The 16312-nt window shown below is 52.1% G+C and overlaps 1 protein-coding gene across 17 annotated transcripts in view; it reads right to left on the bottom strand.

Annotated features, from left to right (window-relative positions):
- MYO18A (myosin XVIIIA) overlaps positions 1-16101 on the bottom strand; it is a 102131-nt gene extending 86030 nt beyond the window's left edge. For 5 of the 17 annotated variants that reach the window (XM_043583509.1, XM_043583516.1, XM_043583512.1 and 2 more), the window contains exons 1-2: positions 15978-16079; positions 2122-3200 (exon numbers count right to left, since the gene is read on the bottom strand). In XM_043583509.1, coding sequence (XP_043439444.1) covers positions 2122-3120 — 999 coding nt within the window. In that variant the 5' untranslated portion in view covers positions 3121-3200; positions 15978-16079. Of the gene's footprint in view, positions 1-2121; positions 3201-13497; positions 13614-15366; positions 15507-15977 lie in introns of those variants that run through there. The other 12 variants (XM_043583523.1, XM_043583525.1, XM_043583527.1 and 9 more) reach the window with 5 other exon arrangements.
- Positions 16102-16312: the final 211 nt, after the last annotated feature.

Here is a 16312-nt window from a genome sequence, read left to right as displayed (position 1 = left end):
AGTTGTCAGGGTGCCCCGCCTGGGAGCCCAGAGGAAATGGGAAGACTCTTCTTGGCATGGAAGTGAGCTTAGAACTGCTGCCAAGGAAAGGAGCCGGAGCCGGAGTGGGAGTGGGAGGAAGACGAGGAGATGGACGGTGATAACTGCAGCCACTACAGACCCACTCCAGGCCTGTCCCAGGAAGCCAGGATGCTGGGCTCACTCTGCTCCTCTCTGCTGGGGCAGGAGTCCCTGCCACCTGCCAGGCAGGGGAAGCTGGGGGCGGGGGAGCTTCCTCAGCTCTAGGCTTCTCGCTGTTCTCTCAGATGGCTCTTGGGAGACTCGTGAGGGTAGCATGCTCTGTGGAAGTCCTCTGGGCACTTCTGCCCTTGCCCCACGGGGGCCAGAGCAAGCCAGGGTCTCGGGGATACCAGCTGTAGTGTGGAATGTACCAGGGTCTCCAAAGCTAAACCATCCACTTCCCCAGGAATGGGGGGAGCAGCAGCTAGCTGGGAAGGGAGAGTAGCCGAGAAATACGAGATGCCAAGAGGATCCCTAGGCTATAAAGAGAAGACTAAACAGCATCTGGGATGCCAGGCCCAGGGCCCCACAAAGGCCTGTGCTGTGGTTCAGCAGGGAGCTGGCAACAGTCCCCTAGGGGACTCATTCTTTAAGAAGAAAATTCCATCTGTTAAAAGCAATGTTAGCCTGGGAGGAAGTAGACAGGCATGGCAACATAGCATGGGCTTTGGTTCTAAGATAAAGACCACTCCCTCTACACTGTGGTTCCCTGAGCTCAGTCTAGTCTGGTGGCTAACACACAGTAGGTGCTCGCTGTGAGTTTCCGGAATAAATGAGGCCAGGTCCTTCCGCGGATCCCACAACAGCCTCCCTCCCATGCACTACCCCTTCCTGACTAGCAAAACTGCCTGACCTCCACCAGGCCCCGAGTAAAGGAAGGTCCGGAACCCAGTTCCAGGGCTTCCTGCCAGACTCTGACCCTGCAGCTCCCAGGCCCCCCAGGCCATCTGAGCATCCACTTCCCCTCCCTGAGAGAAAGCTAGGACCAGGACTCTGCCTGCTTCCTTAGCATTTCCTCCCACTTCCGACTTGGACACATCTGGTTGGTCACTTAGTGCTGAAAGAGGTCCCGGCCAGCCTGTGTACTGGTCAGGCTGCAGGCACCAGAGCTGGGCAGTCCGAAAACCTGACAGCTGGGAGGCAGGGATGGCCAGAGGCCAGCTTGTCCTCATGTGCTGTCTCTAAGTGGAACATTCCAAACTGATATGTAGCCACGCTATAGGTGGAGTCAAAAGACCCCTGGGCTTAGAGATCGCTGTCCCCCTGGAGACCCGTTCATACATATAATCTAAATCTCTTCTACTCCTATGTCACCCCTTCCACTGCTGTTTTGAGCGGGGTCTCACGGATAGTCAGGTCAGACTATTTCTGTAGGCTTGACACCTGTTGCATCTCCAGGGTGTTTTCTTCTTCCAGGAGAGGTAGTAATGACTCTTGGAGCCCAGGTGATCTTTATAAATCAGGTCCAGTCACTCCCCCCAACCCCGCTTCAAACCCTACAATGGTCCCATTTCACTGGGATAAAATCTAAATTCCTATCATGACTTGCAAGGTCCGCCATGATCTGGCCCCTGCTTATCGCTGCAACATTACCTCCTGTTCAACTCCTCACTCAAGGGCAAGAGGAGGTCTGAAATCATCTTACCCAAGAGCTAGCAAAACAGCTGCACATCCCAGAAGTTCCACGACAGCCCTGATTTGAAATAGTCCATCTTTTTCTTTCAAGTCTAGTATCTAAATAACACGGAAATCCTACGTTTTACTCCAGATACCAGGCTGGACAAGTAGTCCGGACTGTCTCTCATCTGAAGTGGCACGTGTTACCCTCCACACCCCAATTTAGGGCTCAGGAAACATGGTGCCCAAACCCCGAACCCTCGCCATCAAGAAGTTTGTATCACTGTGCACCAGCCCCTGCTAAGGTCGCTCCTCCCTGCGGGCCAGGTAAGTTGTCCCTCGGGCCAAGGAGTGGCGTGACTTCAACTCCCGAGTACCCCAGTCGTCCGCCCAAGCACACTTCCAAATCCCTGCTCCCCCGCAGCTGCCCACGGGGACACTCACATCGGCTGGCTCCCTGCGGGGTCCCTCGCCACTCCGCAGCCAGCTCCGGCTCAGCTCACTGAGCTCCGGAATGGGTTGCACCTTGAGCCGCACACTGTCCCCGGACTGCCGGATCATCTCCACGATCTCGTCCCTGGACTTGCTCTCCACGTTGTGCCCATTAATCTCCACCAGACGATCACCCGGCACCAACCCCAGGGCCAGGTCCTTGGTGCCCGCGCCGGGCTCAGCAAAGTGAACCACCCTCCGGTAGACCTGGCCCTCGGGGCCCCGATCCAGCATGGTTGTGCGGCGCAGGGAGAAGCCGAAGTCTCCAGTGGGCCGTCGCTGCAGCTCCAGCTCCCGGAGGGCAGGCGGTGGCAGGTGCACCACGGGGGGCAAGCGCAGGTCAGCCGGGAACCTTTTAGTCACCAGCTCAGGCACTCGGGACCGGGGCCCTGGCCGAGGGATGCCTGCGCCGGGATGCTGCACCAACTGTCCCTCTAGAGTCCTCGCCTCCACCTGCGGGGACGGGGCCGCAGAGTGCTCGGAAGGGGTGGAGGTTTCTGAGGCACTCTCATCCCGACTCCGCTGGGAGAAGGAGAAGCGTTTGACAATCATCTGTGAGTTCTGCTTGGCCAGGGAGCCAAACTTGGCCGCCCGCTGCAGCACAGAGCCGCGGAAGCTGCCTTCCTCACCCTTGAGGTCATCGCTGGAGCTGGCGGTGCTTAGGTGGCCCGAGTCCAGGATGACGCTGCCCCTGTTGCTGTCAGAGTCAATGTCGGTCAGGTGCAGGTCGGAGCCACTGGCCACCTTGATGGGGATGGGGTTGGAGATTTCCAGGCGGGTCTTGGACTCACGCTTGGAGGAACGGTTCAGATTGAAGAAGCCACGACGCAGGCTCATCTCCTCCAGGCTCCGCAGCTCTGCCGCCGACATCCGCTCTTTCTTCTCCTTCTTCTCCTTCTTCTCCTTCCGCCCGCCATCTTTGTCCTTGTCTTTCTTCATTAGGTTGAACATGGTGGGGTGCAGCTTTTGGGGGTGGCACCCCTGGGGGATTACGGGTGCTTAGCACAGGGCCCTGGTACCCCGCCTCGCTGCTGCAAACAGAAACAGAGAGAGAGAAAGAGGTTATTCGAGAGGAGCCTCTTCCTGTGTCTCCAGTGCAGACCAGGCCAACTAATGAGCACAGCTCGTGGTCGCTGAGAGCTAGCTCCCTACGCGCCAGGTGCTCTGTTCTATACAATACCGTCTCTGTTAAGCCAGTCGTCATAACACTGCTCCAGGAAGGTCTGTGAGTACCCCCATTTCACAAATAAGGAAACTTGAGGTTCCTTATTTGGAGCCCAGACTCCAAAGTCTGTCATTGCCTTTAATCCCTGATAGGTGTGCACAGAGGTGGCGTCTGGGAGATGTGACCTCCTGGCAAGAGGGCGCCATCAAGCTAACCTGGTACCCGACTGAAGATTCAAACACAAAGGCCATCACCTCCCAGAGCCAATAGCCCAGTAAAGCAACAGACATCGCATGCTATTTGGCTCTTTCCTAAGCCTGTGATCCCCACGGAAGCAGCCTTAGCCACCGCCTGACAGAAGACCTCAAAGAACCCACCCCGATTTGATGGCTACCACTTGCCGGGCACTTTACACGCATTACCTCATTCGAACCTCACAGCATCCCTGCACGGGAGGGATCATTATCTCTACTTTACAAATGAGAAAACAGGGCTCAGAAAATTAAGTATGTTGTTAGTTGTCACACAGCCAGTGAGTGGCAGTGGTGGGATCCCATGGCAAATATTGTTTTCTCTCTAGGTCCTCGGCGCCCAAAGTGAAGCGGGGAGGGTAGGGGAAGTTCCACACTGAGCCGAGGACAGACAGCTGAGAGGTGGGGGTGGGTCTGCTGGATAAACAGGATCCTGAAAAACTCATATCCTTTTCCCCAGACCAACAACTAAATATAGCCTGGGGAAGAAAGTCGTGGCAGCCTGGGAGAGAATGCCAGCTCCAGGGCACCTGTGCCTACGATGCCAGCCTTCTGCCCCTATGCCCACCCGACTGGGGACAGGACTGAGCAAAACCTGGTGGGGGTGGAGTTGCAAGCCAGGGAACAAGTTCTAACCAGCAGCGAACAAGAAGGAGAAATAGGCCATACCGCCTAATTAGAAATTAAATGCAATTTTTTTCTCTCTCCGTGAAGGCCTCCCCCTCTGAGTTCTAGACACGGGACTGACAAGCTCACTCCTTCCAGCAAGGACCTTCTGCAAGACCTGGGGAGGCCTGTCCTGTCCATGTACCCCACTGCCACAATCAAGCAAGGCCCTCCAGGCTCCCCCATCCCATGGATCCCTAGCCCAGGTACAATGCCAAGGATGACTTCAGGCCAGGAACTCCCAAGGGTCCTGGTGCACCGGCTAATTGCTTTCTCCGACGTCCAGCACCCTGACCCATAGGTTCCTGCGAGATCAGCGTATTCTTCCTAGAGCAGTACTCTTCACAGAAATATAATTCAAGTCATATGTGTAATTTAAAATGGTCTCGGGTGCCTGGGTGGCTCAGTCGGTGAAGTGTCCGACACTTGGTTTCAGCTCAGGTTATGATCTCATGGGCCCCTCATTGGGCTCTGCACTGACAGTGTGGAGCCTGCTTGGGATTCTCTCTCTCTCTCTCTCTCTCTCTCTCTCTCTCTCTCTCTCTCCCTCTCCCTCTCCCTCTCCCTCTCCCTCTCTCAAAATAAATAAATAAAATAAGATTGTCTAGCAGCCACATTAAAAAAGGTAAAAAGAAACAGGTGAAATTAACTTTAATGACATACTTTAATGTAGCTATATTCAAAACACTGTCGTCTCAACATGTGATCTTTCTGAAAAATATTGAGGGGCGCCTGGGTGGTTTAGTCAGGTGTCCAACTTCGGCTCAGGTCATGATTTCACGGTTCGTGAGTTTGTGCCCTACATCGGGCTCTGTGCTGACAGCTCAGATTCTGTGTCTGCTTCAGATTCTGTATCTCTCTCTCTCTGTCCCTCCCATGTTCATGCTCTGTCTCTCTCTGTCTCTCTAAAAAATAAATAAACATTTTTTAAAAATTTAAAAAGAAAAATATTGAGATGTTTTACATTCCTTTTTCCATATTAAGTTTTCAAAATCCAGTGTGAATGTCATACTTAGAGCACATCTCACTTCAGACTAACTACATTTTAAGTATTCAACAGCTAGTGGCTATTGAACTGGGCAGCACAATTCTACAGGAATCCTTAATTGTAGAGCATATCCAAAGAGATGGGGAATCTGGCCCAGTTACTAGCTCCCTGTGGATCTAACAGGCACCGTTTCCCCCTCTGACCTGTTTCTACCTAGTAAGACAAAGCTCCTTCTGAACCTTTTGGTCCAAAATGCTCCATGCACAGTACCTGGAAATAGGAAGACAGGAAATCTAGGGCCCAAGAAGTGCAAAGCCAGGGGCAAACTTGTCCTGCGGAGTCTGGACTGATCTGGGATGGGGGAGTACCTGACAGCAGGCATCCTCTCTTATGGGCTCTATTTTGACATGGGGAGTCTCTCTCCTCCTCAACACTGATGGAGTGTGGCACAGACATACCATATACCAAGACGTGGGATCTTCAGCTGGTCACTGCCCACCTTACCCTTCACCCATCACTTCCTGCACTGTCTTAAAAGGCTGATTAAAAAAAATTGGGGGGGGGCGCCTGGGTGGCGCAGTCGGTTAAGCGTCCGACTTCAGCCAGGTCACGATCTTGCGGTCTGTGAGTTCGAGCCCCGCGTCAGGCTCTGGGCTGATGGCTCGGAGCCTGGAGCCTGTTTCCCATTCTGTGTCTCCCTCTCTCTCTGCCCCTCCCCTGTTCATGCTCTGTCTCTCTCTGTCCCCAAAATAAATAAACGTTGAGAAAAAAAAAAAATTAAAAAAAAAAAAATTGGGGGGAGTGGGGGCGCCTGCGTGGCTCAGTCTGTTAAGCATCCGACTTCAGCTCAGGTCATGGTCTCACGGTTCGTGAGTTCGAGCCCCTCATCGGGCTCTGTGCTGACAGCTCAGAGCCTGGAGCCTGCTTCAAATTCTGTGTCTCCCTCTCTCTCCGCTCCTCCCCTGCTCATGCACTGTCTCTCTTTCCTCCAAAAATAAATAAAAACATTAAAAAAAATTTTTTTTAATAAAAAAATTTTTTTTTAATTCTTAATGTTTATTTATTTTTGAGAAGGAGAGAGGCAGAGTGTGAGCAGGGGAGGAACAGAGAGAGAGGGAGACATAGAATCCGAAGCAGGCTCCAGGCTCTGAGCTGTCAGCACAGAGCCCGATGTGGGGCTCGAACTCACGAACCGTGAGATCATTACCTGAGCCTTAGATCATGACCTAAGTTGGATGCTTAACTGATGGAGCCACCCAGGTGCCCTTTAAAAGGATGATTTAGAAAATGGCTCCAGGAGCGCAGCCCAACCACGCAGAACCCAATGCCTACAATGCTCTCCCCCCAAGACACTTCATTTGGTCTTCAGTTCTTACTCTGCTATCCTTCCCCAACCCTGGCTCTTTGCTGGGAGCTAGACACCTGTGTAGCACCAACAGAAAACAGGTCCCAGAATTCTAGAACCTTCGGGCTGGAAAGGTCCCTGAGAAGTAATTTAATGTAAATCCGTGTCTTGGCAAAAGCTTGCTCCTCGCTGCGATTGTGACAGGCAGGAACCACACACCGTCACAGCAGTAGCACAGGAGACAGCGCTGGCCAGGAACGTTAGCAGACCTGGTATCTAGGCCTGGATCTGCCAACAAATCGCTAGGGGACCTTGAGCCTGTCACTTTGCTCAAGGTTGGGCTGGATGATTTGGTCTCTTGTCACTCAAAAATTCCAAATATCTAAGTCTCTTGTGGACACAGGTTGTTCATTAACCTTCTGCCAAAGTCACTCCTCTCATCCCAACCCTGGAGCCTTTGGAGACTGAGTCCATTTCAGCCCTTCCCTCATTATCCCTGTCCTGCCACTGTTAGGCACACAGCTCACAAGGTACCCCTTCCCCACCGTCATCCCTCCAAGCCTGTCTGGGGCTACCTGCAACCTCCCTGTCCGGGTCAAACCTACAGTGCAGCCGCTCCTATGCTCCTCAGAGCTCACGTCTCCAGAGACCTGGGCTCTGTCACCTTCCTGTGGACCTTGTCACCATCTCTGGTTCATCTGCTGGTTCAAAGTCTCCAGCAGCAATGACATCAGGATCTTCCCACTCTTCACTCTGGGCTGCAGTTTCTACCCGCCTCCCCTTGGTCTCTTACCCTCTCCAGTGAAGGTAACCTTAGAGTTTTCTGACCTCCTTCTCTGTCTTTCTCCCCTCATCCTACTCCAGGAGGCCTTTCCTAATTTTAAGTGGAGGAAAGGTATATAGAAAAATTAGGGTATGTGCCCATATCATCTTGACCCTACTACTAACCCGATCAAAGCAAAGTACAATCGACTGACTCAACTCAGCTGCCTTATCACTTTAAGACAGAAAGCATTTTTTTAAATTTTTTTTTTTAATTTTTTTTTCCAACATTTTTATTTTTTATTTTTGGGACAGAGAGAGGCAGAGCATGAACGGAGGAGGGGCAGAGAGAGAGGGAGACACAGAATCGGAAACAGGCTCCAGGCTCCGAGCCATCAGCCCAGAGCCTGACGCGGGGCTTGAAGTCACAGACCGCGAGATCGTGACCTGGCTGAAGTCGGACGCTTAACCGACTGCGCCACCCAGGCGCCCCTAAGACAGAAAGCATTTTAAGGGCAAGGACCCTTCAACTCAAATATGCATCTTGCAGTTCATCAACAGGGGAAACAGTTTCCATATTCACACAATGGAATACTACTCAGCAATAAAAAGAGAAAGCAACTACTGATACAACAGGGATGAATCCCAAAAATACTACGTCAAGCGACAGGAAAAGAAGGCTTTGACATAAGAGTACATACTGGTGAGGCTCATACAGTACACAGAGATGGTCCCTGACTCACAATGGTTTGATTTACAATTTTTCAACTTTGCAATATGCACACATGAAAGTGATAGGCATTCAGTAAAAATTATGCTTCGAATTTTGAATTTGGGTCTTCTCCTGACCTAGCAATATGCAGTAGGATGCTCTCTTGTGATGCCAGGCAGTGGTCCTGGTCGGCCACACAATCACAAGGGTAAACAGCCGATGTGCTTATAGCCGTTCTGTACCCACGCAATCATTGTGGGTTGTTTTTTTTTTAAGTTTATTTATTTATTTTGAGAGAGAAATAGTGAGCGTGCAAGCGGGGGAGGGACAGAGAGAGCGGGAGAATCCCCAGCAGGCTCTGCACTGTCAGCACAGAGCCGGATATGGGGCTCGAACCCACAAACCGTGAGATCATGACCTGAGCCAAAATCAGGAGTTGGACACTTAACTGAGCCACCCAGGCGCCCCAACCATCCTGCTTTTCACTTTCAGTACAGTGTGCAATCATTTACATGAAATATTCAACACTTTATTATAAAATAGGCTTTGTGCTAGATGATTTTGCCCCACTGTAGGCTAATATTAATGTTCTGAGCACAATTAAGGTAGGCTAGGCTAACCTATGACGTTTGGCAAGTTAGGTGTATTAAATGCGTTTTTGAGTTATGATATTTTCAATTTACAACGGGTTTATCAGGAGGTAAGCCCACTGTCAGCCAAGGAAGATGTGTATAGACAGAACTAACCTGCGGTGAAAAAAAAATCAGAACCGTGATTACCTCTGGAAGGTGGGGAGGCGGGTAGGGGTGGCCATTGCCTGAGAAAGGGCATGAGGGAACTTTCTGGAGTGATGTTCATGTTACATTACCTTGATAGGGATTTGGGCTGACGGATGTATACATGTGTCAGCAGTTATCAAATAGTGCACATGAGGTTGGTGCATTTCATTATGTGAAACAGGCACTCAAAAGAAAAAAACTGGAAACATATACTGCAGTCTAGTTAATGATACATACACTAAAGTATTGGGGGCAAGGTATACTGATGTCTGGAATTTTCTTTGAGATGTATCAAAGATGTAAGACGGTTTGATGGATGGATCAAGGGATAAATATGTGATAAAGTGAGGACAGTAAAGTGTAAATTGTAGAATCTAGGAAGTGGGAGGGGTATTCACAGTAAAATTCTTTAACTTTTCTAAATTGTGATAAAATGTTGGGGAAAATACATATCTATCAAGTACCTACTAAATGCAGGAGAAATGAAACTAATGAAAGACTTAGGCTTCAGATGTCAGGTAGCAAACGTGGGACCAATTCTGAGGTAATAGCTATGCAATCCTGGGAAAGTCACCTAATGCCTCTGTGCCTCTATTTTCCCATTTGTAAATGGAGATAATAAGAGTACAATAACAGGGGCGCCTGGGTGGCTCCAGTTGGTTGAGCATCCAACTTTGGCTCAGGTCATGATCTCACGGTTGGTGGGCTCAAGCCCCGTGTTGGGCTCTGTGCTGACAGCTCAGAGCCTGGAGCCTATTTTGGATTCTGTGTTTCCCTCTCTCTCTACCCCTCCTCTGCTTGTGCTCGCACACTCTCTCAAAAATAAACATTAAAAAAATTGTTAAATAATAGTACAATAATAGTACCTACCACATAAGGCCTGGGGACTAAATGAAATTGGTATATAAGCCCTCCATATAACACGTAGCCCAGGGTAAGCCCTCAAGAATGGTACCCAATCATAGCAAGGCACATTCTTATCATCTAAATGGGACAGTAGACAGAATAATAAAGTACAGAAATGACTATCAGCCCAAGTGTGACTAAAATAAGTCTAAACATAAAATCTTAGTGCCAGACTGAACCTTTTTTTTTTTTTTAAGTTTTTAAAGTTTATTTATTTATTTTGAAAGAGAAAGCATGCCCGCATGAGCAGGGTAAGGGCAGGGAGGGAGGGAGGGAGGGAGGGAGGGAGAGAGGGAGAGAGAGACTCCCAAGCAGGCTCCGTGCTATCAGTGCAGAGCCCAATGTAGGACTTGAGCTTACAAACCAGGAGATTATGACCTAAGCCAAAGTCCGACGCTTAACCAACTGAGCCACTCACGCACCCCTGGACAGAATCTTTGTATGTGGAAAGTAAAGCCCAAAGAAGTGAAGGCAATCCAATGAGCACATGGCCAGGCTGGATCACACTGGCTCGAGTCCAGAGGCCCCATGTAGCTACTGCCGAGACGAAGCACAAGCAATTCATAGATGCAGAAATATGAAAGGCCAACAAACACAAACAGGTATTCAGCCTCAGTCATATCACAGACACATGAAATGAAACAGACATGCTATTGTTCACTTATCAGGTTAGTAAAAACTACCATCATTAATAACGTCAATCAAATAGAAGATAGGAAGCAGGGTATCTGCTATGTGTTGTTGGGAGTATAAATTGGTATAAGGGCAAGTTGGTGGTATCTATGAAAATATTTAAATGTACATATTCTTAGACTGGGCAATTCTACATATACGACATCTACAGATATGTCCACACAATAAACATGGCTGATCTTTGCATCATTGTTTGTAACTCAAAATTCTGTCAATACAAAGATCATATCACTAGGGAAATAGCAAGATTATGGAACTGGACAGTTAAAAAGAATGAAGGGGCGCCTAGGTAATTCAGTCGGTTAAACATCCGACTTCAGCTCAAGTCATGATCTCATGGTTCATGGGTTCGAGCCTCTCATAGGGATCTGTGCTGACAGCCTGGAGCCTGCTTCAGATTCTGTCTCCCTTTCTCTCTCGGCCTCTCCCCTACTTGGGCTCTCTCTCTCTCTCAAAAATAAAAAATAAACATTAAAAAAAAATTTTTTTTAAAGAATGAAGATTTGTATATACTAACCTAGAAAGATTCTATTCTATATTAAGTGAAAAACTCAAGTTGCCATATAATTTTTACTAAAATTTTTAAAACTATGTATATGTGTGCATATATATACATGAAGATTATGTATGTGCAATATTTGCAAACGCATAGAAAAATGTATGCTCTGGGAAAGAGACAGATTTTAGAAGAGTCAGTGGCTTTGTGTTTCATCTATATTGTTTAAATTTTTTACAATGAGAATATTTAGCTGGAAGGGGTGTATGTGTGTGTGTATCTAGGCCCAGTGGCTTTATTTCATTATTTTTTTTCAATGTTTCTTTTTTGAGAGAGAGAGACAGAGGCAGAGAGAGAGGGAGACACAGTGTCCAAAGCAGGCTCCAGGCTCTGAGCTGTCAGCACAGAGCCTGACGGGGGGCTTGAACTCATGAACCATGAGAGCATGACCTGAGCCGAAGGTGGTCGCTTAACCAACTGAGCCACTCAGGCGCCCCTAGGCCTAGAGGCTTTGGATAGTGGGATTATGCATAATATTTCTTCTACTTTTCTATATGCTCTTTATTTCCTACAGAAATTTTTTTTAATATTTATGTAAAATTATATTTATGAAACATGATATTGCATGTAAATATAAATAATATATGCATATGTGATAAATATGTTATATATAAGATATATATAACAAGCTTTAAAAAAAATGCCTGAAAAGATCCATTACAAGATTTTGTCTGTGGTTTTCTCCATGCAGTACAGGCAAACAGGGGTAGTAACACTTTAGCTTTTTAGCTAATAGCCTTTCCCAGCATATGTTACTTTTGTGATTTTAAAAGATTAGAAAGAAAAAAAAAAGGAAGGTTTGACAATCCACTTAGCATTTAGGCTGTAAACCAAGTTTGCAACTGTAAGTTCAAGGCTTGCCATCTCATGCCTTAGGAAAGTTTCAGTGACTTGGGGGACTTGGTTAAAATAGATCTCACTAGCGTCTTGTGGCTTTAAGTGGGGACATATTTAAATGGGTCACCCTGCAGCTGGCAAAATAGAAGCCCCAGGAAATGGAAACTATAACGTTAGAATCCCAAGACAAGGCGCCCAGACTTGGCTGCTGTGGGTGGACACTTAAAAGGGTCAGTCCTCCCCACCCCACTCCCAGACCACACTCATAAATAAATACAAAGGAAATACTTTCCCAAGAGAGCCGGCCTCTCTCCCTTGGCCTCTGACCTCCCTAAGCGGCCGTTTCCTACAGCCCAGAGGCCTTTCTCGGCGCCAGTCCATACCAAGGTTTGCAAAAGCGACCAGGCAGGACTCAAACAGCAGCACCTGGCCGGTCCCGTCCCGGCCGGGGCCCCCGCCGAGCGGCGCAGAGGGACGCCTGTCGCCTTCGCCGCCACCGCCACTGCCCGAGCCTCTCTCCCAGCCGGTCCTGCTTAGAGCTCCGCAGCGCCCCGTGACTCAAGACCAGGTCACACGGAGCTTATCTAGCTCCAGGTGTGCTCGCTCCGACTGCACGCTTCTCACATGACATCAGCCGGCCGGCCGGCCCAACCGCCCGCCGGCTCCGGCTCCCTTGGAACCCGCGGCGCTCAGCACTTCCAGGCAGCCGGCCGGTGCAGCCGCAGCCCCGCGGCGCCTCCCGCCGAGATACCGTCTCCCCTGGAACGCAGCGATCCCGCAGGCCCCGGGAGGAACGACGCGGGAGACGTGCCAGGAGCGCGGCCAGGTCCCCAGCTGCTCTTCCAGGTGCACCTCCTCAGCCCGAGGAGGGGTTTGCCGCAGTCCGCTGGGCGCTAGACTCCGCTAACCACCCCCACCCCCCCATTTCTGTGTGACCTTCAGCAAGTCCCGTCCCTCTCTAGGCCTCAGCTATTTCAACTATAAAATCTCCATGGGCCTGAGAGTTCAGACTTGGCCAGGAGCCCTTGCCTTTCCCGGGAGAGGTATTCTGCTCAACTACAAATTGCAGGTTCTAAATCCTGCTCTGCCTCTGAACTGCTGTGTGACCTTGAGCCCATCATCCAACATCTCTGAATATCAGAGGATAATAAAAATAATCCCCTGTAAGCGATGGTGAAGTACCTGGCAGAGAGAAAGGGCCAAGGGCCTTGTAAAACCCTCAGCCCTCAGTTTAAACTGCTGCCTGACTATAGGCTCTTTGAAACATCAAGGGAATATGGATAATTGACAAGCCGCACCACTCCCACCTCAAGGACAGTGAGGTGGGGAGAGGAGTGGAGGCTTTCCAGTTCTGCTCCCCACCTCCCCACCCCCAATCCGGCTCCCAACAACACTCTCTAATTCAGGCTACCTCAGAAAATGCTGATGGGGGGGGGGTGGGGATGGGGTGCAGTGAGCAGATCTTAAAGCACCCAGGGGCCTGACCCAACGTAGAACTTCAAGCCCCCAGCCCGAGTCCTGGGGGGACCTGTTAATCATAGCACAGGGTGGGCTGGGCCCTCCCATACCCTTGAAACTTTAAACTACACCAGGTCAGAGCCCCTCCCCTTTACCCACCACACCCGGGAGAGGCCTGGGGCCCAGAGCCACCAACAGGACCCGGCTCACATGGATGATCTAGTTCCCGTCTGTGGCGTCCACTTCAGGTGAGGGGGGTCTGGCTGGGGACAGACGTCTGGTTTAGAAGGAGCAAGAGCAGCCGTGCTGCTCTGGAGACCTGTGACACACCAAGTCCGGATCAGGGCTTCCTGAGTTCCAGCAACTAACTCCCTGCTCCACCCGAGTAGGGTGGATTCTCCCTTTCACACTAGCCCCAGTGCTGCCCCACCCAGTCCAGCTTCAGGTACCTGCCTCTGGGGGACCCCACACATTTCAGGCCCGATTTCTGAAGACACACGCACCCTTTAATGAGCAGCCTCAAGCTAGGCCGGTGAGGGGGGCTCCAGGCAACAGGCTGGCTACCCAGACTCCCAGGGAATGAGGTGGAGGCACCAGGCAGGAGGCAGGAGGGACACAATCCACGTGAGGGCTTCTGAGGAGAGCCAGGGGCACCGGAGGAAGCCCTTAGGCACACACCCTGGCACCTGAGCCAGGCCCGCAGAGAGTAAACAAACTAGATACTCAGAGCTGCCAGGCACCAGGTCAAGTGTTCAAAGTTCAAAGCTTCCAAAGGAAGTGACCACCAGCACTCATTCTATCCCTCCCACATTCCCCCCTCCACCCCCACCTGTGATCCTTCTCATTTCCCTAACCCTCCAACACAATAGCTCTTCCCCCATGGTCTTCCTGGAATATGAGGCCCCAACTCCAATGTCCCCAACCCCAAAGGAACAAGCACACCTCCACCCGAGGCTATCTATAATTAGTCATGTCCAGCAACCAGGAGGATGTTTCCTGGAAAGCCCTCATCACAAAAGGACAGAGGGGAAGCTGAGGAGGTGGCAGGCCATTGACAAAGAGCCAGTGAGGTCTGTCAGGAAGCCAGAGACCTCAGGAGAGCAACTTTCAATATCCCCAAATAGAAAGTAGCCTCTGAACCAAAAGGGTGGGGAAAGTTAGACAAGGCCTGGCCCATTGCCATGCCAACAGGAAACCGACCTGCCCAAGAAAGGGCTCCAGAACTGGTAAGAACGTGGAAAGGTGATCTTGCTCTTAACTGTCTGGTTGACCTTCCCTCCTTTCCAGCATGGACCCAATGCATACACACTTCGGGCAGTTCACTCTCCTTATGGGGAATTACAAGGCCTCCTCAGCAACAGACATGCCGGGTACTCCAAAAGACAAATGAGCCCACACAAACCAGCCTGAATCATTGGCCAGGTGAAGGGGGGGAGGGAACCCAATTCCATAATTTTGGGAGTCCGTCAGAGGGCAGGAAGGCTCCAGGCAGGAGAGCTCCTCCCAAGAAGCATTGTCCCCAACCTCTGCACAAACACAAACCAAGAGGACATTGCCAAATACATGCCCGGTTGGCCAAGTGAGTAGGCAAAAGCAGTACCTTTAAAAAATACACCGTCTGCCTCCCCCCCATCCCTCCCCACCCCGTTCATTCTGGCTGGCAGCCTTTCCAACTAATCAGCAGGACACATGTGCCTTGTAACAGGGTGACATCCCCATCCCCCCTCTCTGCCCCCAACAAAGCCCCAATGTGTGCTATGTCCCTGCAGGCCTTATCTCAGCCAGGAACATGACCCACTCCTCACCATGCTTGGTACCAAGCCGCACCCCCACCCCCCACCACCCCCACCACAGGGGTGTGGAGCAGCTAACCTTACCACCTCGCCTCCCCATTGGCGAGACAACTGGCATGACAGGTTAGCAGGGCGGGGCGTCAGGGCAGTCTCTCCCAGAGGCCTGGGGCAGGCTGTCCGACCTTCCCACACACACCCCACCCCTTTGCAGGGAAAGGTGAGGTGAGCAGCCAGTCACAGGGGACAGGCAGCACTCCCTAATCTCTAAAGCCTACCATTCACTCACCCCCGTCTTCTGTCCCGAGGGGAGGGGGCCTGGGGAAGCGGGGTCTCCATTGTTTTGCCAGCTGTCTAGCAGCTGCTCCTTTGAGAGGAGCCCGCTGTCGGCCTGGCAGTGAAAGGGTGAAGGCCGCTGGGAGGGATAAAGGGTTCGGTGGAGGTGCTCGCCTTCCCCGCTGCCTTCCTCGGAGCCTCGCTCGGTCGGTCGGTCGGTCGGCCTGGGGGGGAAGGGGGGGCCTGGGCCTGGCCCCGAGAAGCCCCCTATCCCGGAGGCTGCAGCCTCCACCCCGCAGCCCGGGGCCACCTGGGCTCCCCTCAGCCCTCAATCCCCCTAAACCGAGGGCCACCCTGCCCTGCCTCCGCGCGCTCCCGAGCTGGCACAAGGGGCCGGAGCTCCCCTCCCCGCCCCTCCTTGTCGGCCCCCATTCCCGGGCGCCCAGCTCCGCGGCGCGGCCGGGGACCGGAGCCGGGAGTCCGGGCCGCCGCTTCCAGGGGACAGTGGGGGAGGAGGAGCCGGCGGGCCCCGCCGCCCGCCCGCCTTCCCGGCCCGAGCCCGCCCCGCCGCCCCACCCGGCCCGGGCAGCCCCCGAGCGGCCGCCCCCGCCGCCCCGCGCTCACCGGCCGCCGGAGCCCGCCCGGCAGGCAGCAGAAGCGGAGACGCGGCATCCAGCGGCCCCGGCCCGGTCCGGGCTGGAGCGCAGCGCGGCGCAGCGCAGCGCCGCCCCCCGCGGCCGCGCGAGCAGAGCCGAAAGGGAGCTCCCTGCTGGCGGCTCCGGGGATAAACGCCCGGCCTTCCTGGCAGCGCCTGGGCGCGCCTCCAGAACGGGCCATGCGGGCACGGGGCGCTGCTCTGGGAGCCTTCTGCCCGCGTCCGAGAGGCCTGGAGCTCCCGTCTGCGCTGGGCGCCGGAGGCCGCTGGGCACGCCCAGGGCAGGCACCGTGCCCGCATGTAT

Source organism: Prionailurus bengalensis, chromosome E1 (assembly GCF_016509475.1).
Source record: "Prionailurus bengalensis isolate Pbe53 chromosome E1, Fcat_Pben_1.1_paternal_pri, whole genome shotgun sequence".
Lineage (NCBI taxonomy): Eukaryota > Metazoa > Chordata > Mammalia > Carnivora > Felidae > Prionailurus > Prionailurus bengalensis.
Note: the sequence above shows the minus strand (reverse complement) of the source record. Positions and strands in the feature narration are given on the sequence as shown.